General features: G+C 40.5%; 1 protein-coding gene across 5 annotated transcripts in view; it reads right to left on the bottom strand.

Moving 5' to 3' along the window:
* gria4b (glutamate receptor, ionotropic, AMPA 4b) overlaps nt 1–19,153 on the bottom strand; it is a 114,469-nt gene that overhangs the window by 55,736 nt on the left and 39,580 nt on the right. For all 5 annotated transcript variants that reach the window (XM_053649655.1, XM_053649657.1, XM_053649659.1 and 2 more), the window contains exon 3: nt 3,033–3,272. In XM_053649655.1, coding sequence (XP_053505630.1) covers nt 3,033–3,272 — 240 coding nt within the window. The remainder of the gene's footprint in view (nt 1–3,032; nt 3,273–19,153) is intronic.

Raw genomic sequence — 19,153 nt, forward strand, 5'->3', positions numbered from 1 at the left:
GTGATATCTGAATAGTAGTTTGAAGATTCTCTTTTCACAGCAGCTTCTTCTCACCTCCATAACACAGATCAGTGCTTGCCTGGTTGTCTCAGGCTCCTGAAATAACACACCAAACTGTGATACCGAGCTCATTAAGTCACACTAGCAGGCACAAAGAGCTGCATGTTCTCACAGCTTTGAGATGTTTTTGAGGGCCTTAATGCACTGATGAGTAGAGTTTTCATTTCAGCTTGCCACATTGCTGTGTGTTAGATATGTTAATGTGGCTGCTGGACAGAGATACCCACAGCCTCCTAGGGCCACTTGACTCCGGGATGAGCAGATGTCCATGTAAAACGGATCCTTATGGTCACAATCAGAAACTGGCACCACCTCCCTTTCGCTTCGATAATTAATGGATTAACCTATGCCTAATCTGGCAAGCCTGCAGTTCACAATTCGGGAATCATGTCTGTTCATGATTGCTAGCCTACTGCTAGCATGTTCTATCATCCATAGCTGAAATTTCCACATGGCGAGACACTGGAGCCAGCACTGGCAATCAATAATATTGTTTTTTTTTTAACCAACAAGCAGAATGATGGGTTGCCTTCCAATTGTCTTGTTTCATGTTTTTGCTGTTGTTGGTTGGACTCATAGATCATTCTATTCAGAGTGATATAAATCAATATGGTGGCCATATTGCACTGGTCCTTAATGAATAAGCTGTCTACTGACATTTGAATGTAAATACATGGTATGCACCAAAAAATGTATCACAAATATTTATCTTGAACGTTACTGGATCTAAGCGTATATATATATATATATATATATATATATATATATATATATGAATATGTACATATAATGATAATGATACAAGCATTAAGTCATTTTCATCTCAGGGTTTTCCTGTAGTCCAGAACAAATGAGCTACTGTATGTATTAATAAAGTAAATAAGCCGTTTGATATTTGAAATTTGGCTTGTTTAGTTTTATGCTATTTTTTTTTTTATTCACATATGAGCAGTGGGTTTCCCATTGTTGATCAGCATTGGTTACTTGTCAGTCATCTCTGATATCTGATGCATCATCACACCGACAGAACTCCAGCATAGCTGCAGCTTTCTGCACCAGATAGTTTTATAAAACGCCTTCACTTTCAATTTACAGCCATGGCCTTTATTTCAAATAACCAACACAGAACAGAGCGCTGATTAATATCTGATAAATCTGTAGCCTGAGGGTGTGTGTGTGTGTGCGTGCGTGCATGCGTGTGTGTGTGTGTGTGTGTGTGTGTGTGTGTGTATTTGCCAGCTAGCCCAGCAGGGCAAATCAACCATGTGAAGCTTTTATTTATTTGTCTGTTTTTTTTTTTTTTTTTTTTTTTTTTTGCAGCAGTTTATATATTAGATATTCAAAGCACGTCAAATAATTAGATGCTACCCCTGCATATCCTATACATTCCCCTAATACACATCATTAGGCTGCTTTCACACTTGCCATTTTCAGGATATTGTATGGATAAAGTGGATGTCGCAAAACTAACTAATGTGTTATCTTTATTAACTTTAATATATAATCAATTCATCCTTAAGTTAAGCTCATGATGTTACTTGGTGCTTTTCTGGGGAAAAAATGTGCTCTGCTGTAATGAAAAAGTGCTTTGAAACACACAAAACCTGCGCTAGTAGGAAAGCAGCCTGATTCTACATTATTATTTAAGCATCTGATAACATTACTGTAACTTCGCACCAGATGCAAAACAGTCTATATGACTGTATACAATAACAGTCTAATAACTATGGGGTGTCACCCAGAAAAGTGCATCGAGTGCTTTTTGAGTCAGGTTCCTCAAGGCTTACAGCTGGTACATAGTGATAAAAAGTGATAACAGGAACTAACTTGTTTCTGCCAACATTAAATGTGACTAGAAACAGATGAAATGCATGACGCAATGATCTTTAATAAATAAAAAAATCGGTTTATTGGCAATTCGCCACAGTATACGAGGAATAAAATACTTCATGACGTGCTGTTATTGGAAAATAACCAACCCTGGGGTGGTAAGAGGAACTCCGCTTCATATCGGGCTGCATCACACCACCCTGTCGCTGATTATTTTCCTATAACTACAAACCCTGTAATGTTACTGTTAACAGACTGTCAACTGCACTAGTAAGCACTTTGTTACTTGGAGCTGTCCCCCTTTTTTCTGGATTTGATCCTGTGGGTAACTGAGTTGTTTATCCAATTTAGGCCTACTCAAAACACACATTCTATGATGACAGATGAGGATAAAGTCAGATGTATCAGTAGCTCATCTGCCAGGCTCTCCTCCGGGACTCCTGCCAGTGTAGCAGTCTAACACACTGGGGGAAGAGGAAGAGAGAAGAAAAGACACTGATGGAGAGGAAAGAGAAAAGGCAAGGGAGGGGGGAGGGGGGGGGAGACAAGGCTCTGATTCTTCGCTGCGGAAGTGTTCGTTGGGATTTGGGAGCTGGGCCTGGCGTATGTTCCACAAGAAACAAAATCACAGCATCAATTTCTTTTAGGAGAACACTAGAGGGATGGGGGGAAAAAAACCTTTACAAACAGAGGAGTCCATCGCTTCAGACAGCTACTACTGAAAACAACAATATTAAATACCATTAAGCTCTGAACCTCCTTCAGTGATTTATTAAATGTACATAAATGTGACCTAAAACAGCATCAGTTCTAAAGAACAATAAATATATGTAATTTTAGATCATTTTCATAAATAAACTGACTGAGTATCGGGTTCTCTTTGTCTACTATTAGGACTTGTGTGAAAATCTGAAGATGTTTTAAGTCATATTTATGCAGACATATAGAAAATTCTAAAGGGTTCACAAACTTTCAAGCAGCACTGTATATTGTCTTTATACTGCATCTGATCACTATGACTGACTAAATGCTACAAACCTATTGTTGATCATTTTAAATATACTACATATCACCTCATCTCTGGAACATACGTGTGTGTGTGTGTGTGTGTGTGTGCATGTGCTAATGTGTGTGAGCCTCACCCCGATCAGTGTCATATAGGAAGACAAAGCGGTTCCAGTCGTAGTGGTCGAGGATGCTGAGCAGAGCTCCTCGTATAGATGGCCTCAACTGCAGAACAAACTGACTATCGCCCTCGATGGGGAAACTGGGCGTGATGAGGGAGATGTGTAGCGCTCCGCAGAAGGACGTCAGTGTGTGTACGGAGCGCTTGTCGTACAGGCCGAAAATGGCAAATACGCCCCTCGAGTACTGCGAGCAGACTGGAAAAAGAAAACAACAGAGAGAACGAGAAAGTTAGGTACCTAAAAGTTTAATTAAAACAACACACCTCAAGGGAGAAAATGCATTCATTTTGTCACTCCAAAGCATTTACAGACAAAGTAGATTAGTGTAGCATTTGCTTGTAGAATTCATTTAGAGACTCTTCAAATATTCATAACAGGGCCTGAGAGAGTCGTTTACCCCAATGGGTAACTTGCATGAACAAGTGTATGAATTTCATCATCACTTCTCATCATCACCCCTCTGTGAATTATGCCTTTGGATATCAAAGCATTGCTTGTTCTCCACAGACTTGGGTTTTGAATGTATGCCTTGGGAAAGTCAGTCTTTTTTTAACTGAATGCCAAAAAAAAAAAAAAAAATAGAATGTCTTTAACTGCTTGCAAATAAGCGAGGGTTTCACTGAAATGCATAGTGTTCTTGCATCTGACAATAACTATGCTGATAGAAAGCATCCTAACTTTGATGTTTTTTCTTTCCTCCTTCAAACTAACACCACAAGACGACCCCAGATCTCAAAAAACTATAAACAAAACAACGCCTTGTTCTGTTCTCCATTTCATCAACACTATACAGTACAGACGAACGCCAGGTACCTCGGCGCTCCCGCTACGCTTGACAGTCTCTGTCACGATTATACTTTGCTGAATATAGAACCAGCTGAAGTGTCTTTTGTCTCGGTAATTCTCCAAACGACACTGATTGCCGCTCACGTGCATCCGAGGATAATTGTAGATTATTATCCGCATCTTATTGTGCTTTAAATACAGGCTCACTGATAATGCATGTGCCGTGACCGTTATCTTAATGACTGCAGCGCTCACATCTGGATAGACGCGGAAGGATGAGGGGATGGCAAAGAAAACACGTACGCACGTCAAGGCAAGACAGGCAGCGTTTGAGACACCTGCATGGACATTTTCCACCAACACAACCAACCATAGACATTCTCATCCTGCTCAAGTAGGACAGAACTGTCACACTAGAGGTTCTTATCCAGTCTAGTGGAGTGTGTGAGTGCTGCAGCTCTCAAGCCGCCTTTTCACGCTGCAGTCATTCAATTTCACCCGATTTCCACAGTCGACGCGCTTTCATGTGATGCTGAATTGGTTCTCTTTACTCTGCCTGTCATTCCAGAGCCTTTATACGATTACCCGACATAAAACAATTACTAAAAGAATTGTCGTCTTGCCCACCATCCCCCATGCACCTTTTCTCTATTAAATGTCCAAGTGCTTTCATTTGCTTATTTCAATTTGCATCGGTACATTTATGCAAAGGACATAACGTTAACTGGAATATCCAGCCCAAAGATCCCATATCATCTGTGAGAGCAATTACGCTACAGTGGAGATCTCTAGAGCCCTTTGTAATGGCGACACTGAGTTTCGAGACCCAGGCATCCGTGGTCATGTCCATGCAATTCCCTAGCTGCTTCCATCTCGTTACAGTTTTTCAGACACATCCATCTTCTTTTATCTGCCGGGAGGGGGGTGTATGCTGAAATCACAACCGTGAGCCCAATCCCAGGAAAGGGAAAGAGTTCGAAAGAAAGAAAGTGCTAAAGGGAACATGCTGGCTGCTTGTAGCAATCAAAGTAGCAGTCACCTTAACAGCACTCTCGCCAGCCACCTTCTCCCAAACGTCAGCTCAGCTATGCTCCAGGTTAGCTTGACCTTTTTAAAGAGGCTAAGCTTCAGAATGGAACACAGCCCAAGGAAAGCTTCCATCTGACATTATCAAAAAATCCCCGCATTTCCTGCTTGGTTTTCATATTGATACATAATAACAAAGTAATCAACGTGGCTTGTTGTGCATGCTCTGGAGATTGCGATTAGGATTATTCATTGATCACATGTCATGACACTGATCGAGTCAATGGTTGCTACTACGCATCTGTATGACTGACAGTTATCCAGCACAATGGTCCATTTAGCCTTGGCTCTGATTGGTGATGATTCCCAAACAGTACTCATGATCATTCCAGTCAAATGATCTAGCAGGTCACTGAGGTTATCCTGCGCTTCACACGATCAATGCTGTTCCCTTTGTACATGTCTGTCCTGGTACAGCTAACATGTTTGACCTTGGGTCTGTTCAACAAGCCCTCTCCCGGTCCTCTTCTGAGATCCTAGCCACTTTTCAAGTTGACATAATCTAGGGACTGGCATGTCACCAACATGTGGTAGCCGGGAGTCCCAATAGAGCGTAACTGGCCATGCTGTCATTCAGGTCAACATTAACCAATCATGGGTGTCTGTGAGCTCATGTAAGTAGAAAGAGGCAGTTTGTACTTCTGTGTGTTCAGCTGACGTGTGGACAGGCTGGATTCAGGTGTCTCAGAGGAAGCATATGCTAGCCTTCATCCTCCCCGATTGGTAGTTGTCAAGTGATAGGGAAGAACTAGCTAATGTGTTGGGATTTGGTAAGTGACCAAAATGAGAGAAAATGGGGGGGAAACGGTGTTGTACATTATGGATTCAACAAAAGTTGTACATTATGGATTCTGATTTCTACTATCATTTTGCATCATCACAAATTTTTGGTGCTGAAAAACTAGCTGCCATGATTTACTCAAGGGTCTTGCATAGCTGTTTTACAAATTTGCTTTACTGAATATGCATTTAGGAAAAGGTTTCTTATTACAATACAAAAAAAAAATTGTCCTGTCCTGAACCAATTGTCCTGTTCTATTTTTTGTGACATGCGCTATTTGACATCCAGGAAAAGCTGCTGTATGAAGCATGATGAACAAAGCTAAAACGTCAAAGCCAACAAAAAGAACAGAATGTTTTGAACATGCACTGTAAGCATGTACGTTTGCCCATTTGCTGACAGAAAGACAGGTACCAAAAAGGGGTTTATATTTCATCAGCCAAATGTTAATAAGGTAAGTTGTGCTTGTGTTCATTTGTATGCAGTCTCTTAGTAGTTCATGCGCGAAATTGCCAACCTCCATAAGCACAAGGAATCGTTAAAACCTCTATAATTAACACTTCTCTTAGTAGGAAAGAGGACGGCATTAAGATTTTTTTTTTTTTCTGCGTTCAACCCTTTTTATATACTCTCAATTCACTTTTCCCTGATCTGTAATATATTGGGGGCAAAAAGATTATAAATGACAGAGTTTCTTGCTATTGGTTTCCCGTCAATGCCCACTAATTCCTTTCTGTGGTCACTGGGCTTGATAGTGTGGTAAATGTGAAGAAGATAAGCGAGAGCCGAGCAGCTCCCTTATTCTGTGAAAACCATGACATGCAGGAAAACAGACCCTGCTTTCCACTTCACGCATCAATGCCGCTGAAAACCTCGCTCACATGCGCCTGACTTAATTTCCCACATTGCCTCTGGGATGATTGCCCTCTCCACCGTGCCCCCCCACTCTCAGATACAATCTTAAAGATTATGATATACTGTAAAAACAGTCGTGGCAGTGCGGAGGACATATGGGGTGAGAGAACAGCTTAGTTTCATAAAGCTTCAATGGGAATAATAGAGAGACTGAGCCTTCGGCTGACTGTTAAATTCTGACGGTGAGGTGAGATTTTTTTTGTTGTTTTGTCTCGCAGCAAGGCTGCAAAGAGCTAAGAGCAACCCTGCTTTTTCGGGGAAATGAAAGTAAACTACACTTATGGGATTAGATGTCTGTTGATAGATGTCTGCAGGTTTCTCTACAGTCCACAGTGCACAGCGCACTAGGTGAGGATTTTCTTAGCTGTAGCACTTTCACTGCCAGAGGTTATGAAATAAAAAAAAAAGTGGCTTGTTTGGTGGCTTTAAGTTATAACAAAGTTTGCGTTTCTCAATATGCATGTGTCATGTAGCCGGGACTTGAGTACATATCCCAGCAACCATTGCGCACCATGGAAGCACATCACATGAAACCTTGCACCTGTTTCACATCTTTTGGTTAATCAGCACTAGTATTTAAGCTCCGTTGTTTGCACCTCTCACATGGTCTTGCTTTTGTCTCTCTTTGCTCTAGTTTCGTTCTCTTCTATATGCCTTGTATTCATAGCTTACGTTTCTGGTATGTCTACTGTTTATGTTATTTGTTTTATTTTTATTCAAATTTATTCTGCACTTGCATCTGTCTCTTTCTTCCTGAGTTATCTGACAGCAGGAGCATCTCAATTGTATTTGTGCATCCCAATTGTTGGATAATATCGGCTGAAATATCGCAATTGACTAGCTAGCATAGTTAGTCAAGAGAGTTAGGGAAAGCCTTAACATTAGCTGTCTAAATGAACAAACTATTGGTCCAGCTTTTTAAAAAAATTATTCAGCAAAATAGCAATGATGTTCATATTTCTCCACTGACAAAAGAAGTAAGATTTGTGAGTCGAGGAGAGAGATTAAAGGCTCATTTATACATTCACTTGACACTTTATGTATTCATCATTATTTCTTAATGTTTGTAGAATGCTATTATGTAATATTACTATTATATTGTTATTATAATAACTTTAAGTAATATCAATATTAGTTAACATCATTACAGTATTACATAATATTTATATAGTGTTAACTCAATTCCACTCCAAATACATATTAGAGATTTTATGCACCCCCCACACCCCCACCACCCATTTTCTCCCTCATTTTGTCATGTCCAATTCCAATTCAAACCCATCAGGAAGTTCTCCTCCATCATATTACAGCTACCAACCAGGGAGGGCGAAGTATGTCATGTGCTTCCTCCGAGGCATGTGTAGCCAGCCAACTGCATTTTTTTAAACTGCTGCTCATACAACATCAGGGGGTGGCGTACCACACTCAGAGGAAAGCGCTATCCACCCACTTCCGCATGCATGAGCTCTCAGACACCCATGATTGGCTAGGAGAGAGAGTATGCCACCTCTCCCTTCCTGAGAGCATGGCCAATTTTGCTGTCTTGGACTCCCGGCCACGGATGGCTATGGCATCATCAGGATTAGAACTCGTGATCTCCAGATGGTAGGGCGAACACTTTTCTGTTGCACCTAATCAGTCTTTTTTTGTTTGCGAACGGGCTTGGAAATTTGTAGAAAAACCTGGCAGATTAATCATTTCATACTACAAACACTGCATTTCCATATCACATAACACGCTCTCATTATGACAAAATTTTGGCTATGTCACCCACCACTCATGTCTAATCCAGAGAGGTTCATTCTTCCAGAGAACAGGTAGAAAGCAGAGAACCACAGAACCATAAAATGTTGAGACAATGAGACTGAGACAAAGAGGAGAAATTCAATAAATCTGCCACACATCACTCTTCTTTGGCTTACTCAGACATTCAGCGTGACTAATTCCAGCTCGCAAATGAATAAATGAACACTTGTTGGCATTTGGAAATTTTGTCATCACAGGCATTAATGGTGAGAGGGGAGGTGAGAAGAGTGTGTGTACGAGCGGGAGGGAGGATGAAAGAAAGATGTCAATGAAGCATAATGAGAACACCTGTACACATCAGCTCTGCCATAGCCCTTCCGACCTCCACTCCTCCATGTCTGGCTGTTAAATGTCACAATCACCTCAATCTCTTTCTTACCACTCCACTGTTTTAAAAGACATTATGCAAAAAACATCTTTAATGCATGTGCAATCGGTGGGAGTGGGTGTGCAGCCAGCCTTGTCAGTGCAGAACAAATAATCCATGAGGCAAGAGAGAGGCAATGATGAGATGGACTGCAGAGTGTTGAAGTGATCCCCAATACATGTAGAAAGCACTACAGTGCTCACTATAGGCATGAAGTGAAGGATGTTTTCATGCTTGTCTTGGACGCTTGAGTCCACACCCAGGTCCGATTCTGGGCTCGTTTGGAGGAGGGGCTCATTTACATAGAAGAATTCTTTCCGAACCATGGATTGACTGAACTCCATATCAATGTAGTGCATTCAGGTGTGCAAAATGATAAGTGCTAGGTTAATCTGTTTTTATTTGCCTTTGGTACCAGCACTCAAGCAGCGAGCTGTCTAGTAGAAGTCTTACGTAAGCTATACAGCATAGTACTATACACTATGTTATAGAATGATTTATGGATGGACCGCTACGTTCAAGCTTGGAGACTGCATAACACTAAAATGCCCATAGATATCACTGCTGGCAGAAATTAGCTTTATTCAAATGACAGTGATTGAAAAAATAAAAACAAAAGCTACAATGTTTTCGGTTCAATATGCGAGGTATAGCAAGTGTGTAGCTCATTTATTTCACAATAATTAGCGACGTTATCATGCTAATTACATGGCTAATTACCCAAGAAATCATTAATTTGAGCAAAAAAAATTTTAGCAAAATAGGTTCATTACTGGATTACAAGCTACAAGAAAATAGTCAAATGGAACTACAACAATAAAGACAGCGATATTGTGGGGTTTTTTTATATTGAATGATTTGGTATTAAGGTTATTTAAATCCATCCATCCATCCATCTGTTCAGCTATCTATACATCTAGCTATCTGTCTATTGTAGATGTAAAAGTTAGGTGAAGTACACAAAGTTTCTAAGGAAAAGGTAAGTTTCTGACATCAGCTGTGAAACCAGTGGTTAGTCAAAATGGTGGATGATAGCCGTAATAGCTGTTGACAAAGCATGACATCATTCCACAGGGTTAAACAGGTCCGAGTGTACAGATAAGTTCCTTCTTCATACTTTTCCAACTCACGATGCAAACAGAGATGTCATTAATGTTATGCCCATCATTATGTCTCGCAACTGGAAAGGAGAAATTCTTCATTCTTGTGGTATGACAAAAAGACGCTCGACAAAAACTGTCAGCCAGACAGTTACTTACCCAGCTGTCTACTTTGCCAACTAATGATCAATGTGAGCACTAGTAGCCCATAGGAGCAGTGGCCTATCTAGTCTTTCAGTGTTTTAACTACATATTTTCATTTTTCAGACATTTTTCAGGCCTGACAAAGGGATTAAGTTCAACTGTAACAAAAGCTTTAGCTCATAAAGCAATGCACTGAACAGGAAGTGTCACTCTAGAGGCATTACAAATACTGTGTAAAATAAAATGCTTGGAAGATTAATATTGACGCAAGCTACATCAAGAGTATGTTTCCAAAATGCATTTCACACAAACAATAGAACTATGTTTTTATCGATGTAATGAAATACTTATACGTCACCACACATACGTACACATTCTTGGCGCATTACAAGCAAACTTGTTGGTTTAAAAGGTAAAATATGAATTTCTTTCCAAAATGTGTTATCTATATGTCCAATATATCCCAGCATAATTACATCATGTTAGCTTTATCTAGCTTAGTCTAGTTAGCATGCTACTTTGTAAGCATAGAAAATATTTCAACCTTAAATGTAAAACATTTACAGGTGCTATGAATACATACTAGAGTGGTACTGGGTCTTTAGACTATTTTGCTTTTTCGTTTGAGAGTGGTCTTGAATGTAAGGCATGAAAAAATAAAGTACAAAAAATACATAGCATGAACCAGTTATAGACATTCATTCATCATTCATTCATTCATCTTCAGTAATCACTTCATCCTGATCAGGGTCACTGTGGATCCAGAGCCAATCCTGGTAACCCTGGGCACAAGCTTGGAGAATTCTCTCTGGACCGTAGTCAGCCAATCGGCATCCACGGGAGGTGGAAGGAAAACAGAGACCCTTCAGGGAACCCAGACAAACACAGGAAGAACACGTGAAACTCCACACAGACTCAGGAACCCAGAATCCTGGAGCTGTGAGGCAAATTCAAATATTTGTAATTTACTTTACTCAGAAAGCTATTGGTATTATAACAGTACTGATATTGTTGACTACTGTATAGCCTACTAATGCAGTAATGTTTTCTTTTTTTCATTTTATTTAGTAAGTGATTTCAAATTCTAACTATTACTATTCAGTATTTATTTTTATGGGAAAATGTGTGTGTGTGTGTGTATATATATATATATATATATATATATATATATATATATATATATATAACCAGATATGTCTTTCATGGAATTCTGTTGTTTCTGATGGATATTATATTGCGTTTTATCTATCCAACCTTCTGCTTAACCCTTCTGCTTAAGGGTCATGAGGAGCCTATCCCAGGGGACTTGGGGGGGGGACACCCTGGACGCCACCATGCATCCAATCCTCCCCAATATTGTGCTTTATACACAATATTGTAAAAATGTGTTAGCAATATATTTGCATAGATACTGTATATCTTTACACATGCTTCAATAAACATAAAGTATATGATATTAACTATGATATGGGCCTAATTTAACAATCATTTATTGCCATTTTTTGCCGGCTATCATCCACCATTTTGACTAACCACTGGTTTCACAGCTGATGTCAGAAACGTACCTTTTCCTTAGAAACCTTGTGTACTTCACCTAATCTTTTATTTGCCATTTACTGTGTTTTAGAAAGAAACTCTTCATACATATGAAATTTAAGGAGATGTGTCTTGTTATGCTATGTTGTAATAGCCCGTAATCATATAAATAGTAATAAATAGCAATCAGCAAGTTTTTTTAAAGGGACAAATCCAGCTGGTTTCTCAGAGATGAACTAATTTACCAGAAAATCTATAATAAATAATAAAGATGTTAGAGTTGGTCAACAAGAGCATTATTCATACCTGCCAAAAAAAAAATTATATCTCTTTATCATCTTAGCTTTTGGGTAGTATTTTGTTCTTAGGCACAAAGTCCTTAGCACAAAGATTTTAATGCCACATTAAAACATAGCTGTGAATCATAGAGATTAATTAGCCTAATTCAGCTATCCATATAAGCACTCATCCGCTGATCTGCCTTCTTATTTCAATAAACGTAAATGTGTGTGCTGTTCAGTGTCATCGCAGCCAATCCTGAAATAAGTGGATCATCAGTGCGTTGATGTTTGCCTTCATAATCACATGATACATATTCATATTCTCTCTGAACAAGGATAAACAGAAGCGGAAATGGCGGCATTTCCATTTCTCACTGAGTTCTTAAAAGGCACATCATTAAGCATACTACGCTGACTCGCCAGTTTGCCATCCCTTTCATTTTCTTTTCCTTAAATCCTGACATTGTTTCCTCAGTTTATAACAAACCCTCTTATCTATGCTTCAACATCCATAATGCTTTTGCAAATGGCAGAATGACAGGGTGTGCCTTGCAGGGAAAGACTGGCCCATTTCTCTCTCTAATACCCACACAGAACTAACACACACCCGTCACACACACCCTTTCTTTCATCCAGCCTTGCCCTCTATTTATCTTTATCTCGCATCCCTTTAGTAAGGCAAAACCTTTGCTCTAATCTCTGCTCTAGTTTTAGCCTTTCTATCGCTGCGCTTTGTCTTTCCATCTCTCCGTTTTATTCACCCGATGCCTTTCAGCCGCTTATCATCTCCTTCCATCTCTTTCTTCACAATGCCATTTTTCACTCTGTATCTCTTTTCTACATATTGTTCTTCTTTGCCTTTTCTTTTTGACGAGTTTCTTTGTATAACTTTCCTCTCCCTCTCCTGCTCTCTCTCTCCTAAGGCTTAAGGCTTCAGCCTAATGTCTGTGAAGGTTACACAAAGAAAACCACCTTCCCAAGCTTAAAAGCTTGCATACTCTCTGCAGGTTTGTATTAGATGTTGAGTACAAGTGCTCCAGTACTGCAGGTGGCGGTATTAAACTTCTTGATCATTTCCCGAACTACAGCAAGAATTCATTTGGCTGCATCCGAAATCGCATACTATGACAGTACATACTGCATTCTATTCAGTACCTACTGCTACATGATACAGTATGTACTGATCAGTATTTGATTTGCAAATCAAAACTCCATCCGTCCAGGGAATGGAAATCAAAACTCCATCCTTCCATCCATCCATTGTACTGCTTATCCTACTCAGGGTTGCGGGGAGCCTATCCCAGGTGACTCGGGCACAAGGTGGGTGGGGGGGAGGGGCACCCCCATCGCAGGGCACAATCACACACACCCATTCACACGCTACAGTAGGGCTGTGGTGGTAGCCATGACAACCGCACCATCGCGGTTTAGAGAACTGGTCCCAAATGACTGCTTGTTTTTTTTTTTAACTCTAAACAGTCGAGAGGGTGTCTTAGTTACATTTTAAAACAGTCTTTCCTTACTCGCTGTCAAATGCTTTCTGTAAAAGCTTTTTCTACCTTTGAAGTTCAGTTACTTAGATTTGAGTGGACGGGCCCCGTTCTGTTAGCAGTAATCTAACGCCCTCCACATCTTGTTAAAGAATTTATTTTTCAATTTACGGAATTGATGGGGGTTATTACTACAATTTTTGATCGCTTTTTATTAGTCGGTGATTTTAATGTTCACGTATGCTGCCTGTCAAATTAATTAGCGAAGGAGTTTTCAACCCTCATCGAGTCTTTTAACTTGGTAAAGTGGATAAAAATTCCTACTCACATACATGGCCACACTCTGGACCTTGTGCTTACCTTTGCCATTTTCAATCATTCTTAAATAAGAACTAAATAAGAAATAAATAATGAATAAATCTTAAATAAGTCTTAAAGTCAGGGTTTAAACCTTTTCACAGCATTGAATCTGCTTTGTTGAGAGTTTAAAATGACATTTTAGTTGCTACTGATGCAGGTAACTCTGTGATTTTAGTTCTCTTAGACTTATCTGCAGCCTTCGACACTGTCGATCACATATTGCTCCTATCTAGATTAGAATCCTATGTGGGGTTAAAAGGTTCAGTTCTTAATTGGTTTAAATCTTATTTATCTGGCAGATATATTTCCGTCAGGATGGGCAATTTTACCTCCTCTGCTGCTTCCCTTGAATGCAGTCTTACTCAGGGCTCTACTCTGGCACCATTGCTCTCCTCCCTCTTCGATTCGGAGAAAGTATGGAGTATCCTTCCACTTTTATGCGGACGATACTCAGATCTACCTGCCGTTAAAAAGTAACGACCTTTCTGCATTACAAACTTTAAGAGGTTAAACTTTGGTTGTCCAGTAACTTTTGAACTTTAAATGACTGCAAGAATGAGGTTATAGTTTTTAGTTCATCTGACAAATTTGAGTTTAATATTTCTGCTCTGGGAAATTTGTCTGTTTTTAATTCTAATTGTGTGCGGAACCTTGGTGTTTTTTTAGACAGTCGGTTTCAGTAGACAAACATGTGTCCTCTGTCATTGCTTCTAGCTTTTTTCAGCTTCTCTTTCAATCTAAAATAAAACATTTTCTGTCTGAAAAGTCCCTTGAGATAGCCATTCATGCCTTTATAACCTGTTCTGCGGTATTTCTAAGTCCCAGTTAGCTCGACTTCAACTGGTTCAAAATGCTGCAGCCAAATTTCTTAAGAACGGTCGCAAGCATAATCATGCCACTCCCACTTTGCGAGCTCTCCATTGGCTTCCAGTCCAATTTAGGATCGATTTCAAAATTCTTCTATTTGTGTATAAATGCTTACATAACCTTTCTCCTAACTATCTGTCTGATCTATTGTGTCCCTACAACCCTCTCAGAAGTTTAAGATCTGGTAACCTTAACTTACTCACAGTCCCTTGTTCAAGGTACCCACTTTGTCAGTTTTTAAATCTCTTCTGAAAACCTATTTGTCTTCCTTAGCTTTTAGTACTTGCAAGTTGTCGCTACTTGTTTTAAATACTGTCTACTTTGCTCATGTACAGCACTGTGGTCAGTCTTGAGGCTGTTTTAAAAGTGCTTTATAAATAAATGAACTGAACTGAACTGACCTGTGTTGTCTGTTAATTTGGTGCGGGTTTGTTTGAACGCGGCAAAATCCAGACAGGCGAATTCGGCAATTTCACCCCGGGTTCTGCCGTTGCGATGGATCTTGTTGGGCGATCTGGGAACATTTTGGATTTGTGCCTAACAGGAGAGAAACGTGCGACTGTGTCCACTTCCTCATTCCACTTCTTCTCCTTCTCTAATGTTTCTCAGTGACATAACATGACACAACAAGGCTTTATTGAGTTTCACTGACAGAAGTGCTAAAATAAAGCCTCATTAAAAAAAATTTTTTATTTAAGCCCATAAAATTATATATTATTATATTATATTATATAGTGATATAAACCCCGTGGTCATTTGGTCATTAACCAAAACTGCCACCGTCACAGCCTTACACTACAGAAAATTTAGAGATGCCAAGTAGCCTACAGCGCATGTCTTTAGACTGGGGGAGGAAACCCCCGAAGCATGGGGAGAACATTCAAAAAGGGCGGAGGTGGGAATCAAACCCCCAACCCCCAAGACAGGAGACAGAGGAGGCATATATAAGGGTGCATGAGGATGGATGTGTACGATACAGATAGGGGATTGGTCTCAAAACGAATTTTGATTTTGGTTACTACAGAAGAGAGGAATAGCGTGATCTGTTCAAACCTGAAGCCTGTTCTGTGTTACTGGAATTCAGGCAATCTGAAACAGCATGGAAACAATCAGTGGCGTCTGCGGTAATCCATATAACACAAACCATAGCAGGTGGTGTTAACAAAAACCACAAGACAAAGCATGTCCCCTGAGAACACAGCGCTGCTGGGCCAGGGAGAAGCATTTGTTTTATGAAAACACCTCAGTAGACGAGCTCACTGCGATGTTATCACAGAACACGATGGACATGTGAACCGGAATCAGAGGACGGCCCTCCTGATGGCCTCCTCAGAGCACCTTGGGGAGCTCTGATTAATTCCACCCACGCTTAAATTAAATCTAAAATGAGGGCGGAGGAAAGCTGGTCTGTGCAGCACTGTGAGACACACACACACACACACACACACACACACACACACACTCAAGACTGAAGACTCCTATGTCTGAGGATGATGGGTTTTTGCAGCATAAGCTGTCAGATATAGTCAAGCTCATAGATGCAAGCCCTCACAACACACACACACACACATCATTCTGAAAGCACTGCAGAGGAAAGAAATGCCAGTGTAAAAACGCAGCATTTGTAAAGAGAATATTGTATATATTTGTTAAGCTATTACAAACACTCACCTAATGCATGCTTGCTGGGAAAATCACTAAAGGCTTCCCTTATAAGTACATTTTGTATTTTTCATGTTTTCTCTGATCTTTCTCTCTCTCTCGCTCTCGCTCTCTCTCTCTCTCGCTCTCTCTTTTGTGTGGTTTTGTGGTGTAGCAGTTTTTTCTAACTTTGTGTGTTTGTGGTGTATCTCTATAGTATATTTACTTTATAGTATCTATAACTTTAGGAGTTCCTCTTGATTAAGCCCAGCTTCAATTATGTGTCTATAAAAGGGATGCACTTAGGGATTGTTTGTTAGTTGAGCATTGAAGAAAGCTAGGTCTGGTCACTGCTCCGTTTTAACTCACTGATCAATGAAAATACAAATACAAATACATATAAATACATACTGAAATACATACAAAGAGGAGTGATTTGTAAACATACTTTGACTTGTATTTAAACAAAAAACGTATAAAGACAAGGTATTGGATGTTTTACCTACTCGACTGCGTAGTTTTTTTTTGAAGGTAAACGTTTTTTTTTTAAGTTGATGCATGCGACACGTTCCAAAAAAGTTGGGACAGGGGCAATTTAGGACTCATAGCGATGTGACAAGTGGAAATAAGAAGGTGATGTGGATGGACAGATGGACAGTAGCACAGTGGAATCGTGTTTTGTGTTCCAACGAGTCGACATTTCAAATAATTTTTGGACAAAAACAGCCGTCGTGTTCTCTGGCACAAAGATGAAAAGGACCATCCAGGCTGTTATCAGTGTCAGGTCCAAAAGCCAGCGTCGGTCATGGTATGGGGGTGTGTCAGTGCTCATGGCACGGGTAACTTGCACATCTGTGAGGGCATCATTGATGCAGAAAGATATGTACACATTTTGGAGCAACATATGCTGCCATCCAGAGCAGGACAACGCCAAACCACATTCTGCCCTGATTACAAGCGAATGGGAAAAAAAATGAAAGAACTTAATTATTTTTACTCTTTAGGCAGCCAATAATTTTTGGCAGAAAAATAAATCAAGGTAAAATATGTGCGCTCCTTTTAACCATGTTGGATTATTCTAAATATTTAGATTTAGTATTCAGTAGCGATGTAACAATATTAAAATTTCATATCACGATTATTGTGAGCAAAACTATCACGGTTATCAGTATTATCAGTATTGTTAAAATGTGCTGAAAATGTACAAAAAGTACTGATACACACACTGAAATCATTTAAACAGGTTTTATATTTGACTATAAAGTGATGGATGGTTTTCACTAGGCTTGCTGTGATCGTTTAGTTCAGATAGAGAACATGGCGGAAGGCAGTGACGGCGCTCGGGAGAATTTCTAACCTTCCAAGAGGACCAAATCCGAAGTGTGGTCCTATTTTGGATTTTATAATCTCTGCAGAGCTCGCCAGAAGAAAGTCGCTGTGAAAGGGGGCGTTGGCGCTTCGTTGGTGCTTTTTCCTCTTTTTCCCCTCGCTTTTAAATCGCTTATGAAAATCGCTTATAAATGCCCATGCAGCCGCGCGCATTTCACTTCTGCTTTTGAAATAGTGGTGAGTGCTTGAATGGTGCATTCATTATTATTCTTAATGAAAAACACAACAACAAAATAGTACACTGACAAACTCGCTTATGTTAAACCAAATCTTCTGCCATCAAGACGATGTCAGCTCGCCTGACTCTTCCTCTAAGTTGGCTTGCCTCACTCTTCCTGTCAGTCAGCTCGCCTTACTCTTCCTGTCACTCGGCTTGCCTCACTCTTCCTGTCAGTCAGCTCTCCTGACTCTTCCTCTAAGTCGGCTTGCCTCACTCTTCCTGTCAGTCAGCTCGCCTCACTCTTCCTGTCACTCGGCTTGCCTCACTCTTCCTGTCAGTCAGCTCACCTCACTCTTCCTGTTACTCGGTTCGCCTCGCCTCACCCTTCCTGTCAGTCGCCTCGCCTCACTCTTCCTCTCAGTCGGCTCGCCTCACTCTTCCTGTTACTCGGCTCGCCTCGCCTTACTCTTCCTGTCAGTCGCCTCGCCTCACTCTTCCTTTCAGTCAGCTTGCTTGACTCTTCCTGTCAGTCAGCTCGCCTCACTCTTCCTCTCACTCGGCTCGCCTCACTCTTCCTGTCAGTCAGCTCGCCTCACTCTTCCTCTCACTCGGCTCGCCTCACTCTTCCTGTTACTCGGCTCGTCTCACCTTACTCTTCCTGTCAGTCGCCTCGCCTCACTCTTCCTCTCAGTCAGCTTGCCTGAATCTTCCTGTCAGTCAGCTCGCCTCACTCTTCCTTTCACTCGGCTCGCCTCACTCTTCCTGTTACTCGGCTTGCCTCGCCTCACTCATCCTGTCACTTGGCTCGCCTCACTCTTCCTCTCAGTCAGCTCACCTCACTCTTCCTCTCAGTCGGCTAAGCTCACTCTTCTTCTGACTCAACTACTGCAGCAAATCCTGCAATCCTGTTTTGTAACAGCCCTATGAACCATCTCATATGGAAAAACTAAGCACATCTGGCACCAGATGACACGAGGTTTTTGCACTTCCCAAACAGTTCATGCCCAAGTCTCACCCTTCTCACCTGCATACTGCAGATTTGTTTCTCACCAGCTGAAGAACTGCTACTGTAATCATAAACACACTTAATACTGTAATCTTTCAACACACTTAATACTGTTTGTCTTTACTTTTCTACACCTTTATATGGTAATGATTTACAGTGCCACTGTCACCTAGAAAAGAACGCACTGCCTTTTGGGTCTGGTTTCTTTCAAGGTTTCTTCCTTACCAGTTTTTCTTTGCCACTGTCGTCTCTGGCCTGTTCATTATGAATCCAGATTTCTATAAGGCTGCTTTGTGACAATGTCTATTGCTAAATGTGCTACACAGATCAAACTGAATTGAATATTCAGCCACCTCAGCAG

The sequence above is a fragment of the Ictalurus furcatus genome, chromosome 18 (assembly GCF_023375685.1).
Source record: "Ictalurus furcatus strain D&B chromosome 18, Billie_1.0, whole genome shotgun sequence".
Classification (NCBI taxonomy): Eukaryota; Metazoa; Chordata; class Actinopteri; order Siluriformes; family Ictaluridae; genus Ictalurus; species Ictalurus furcatus.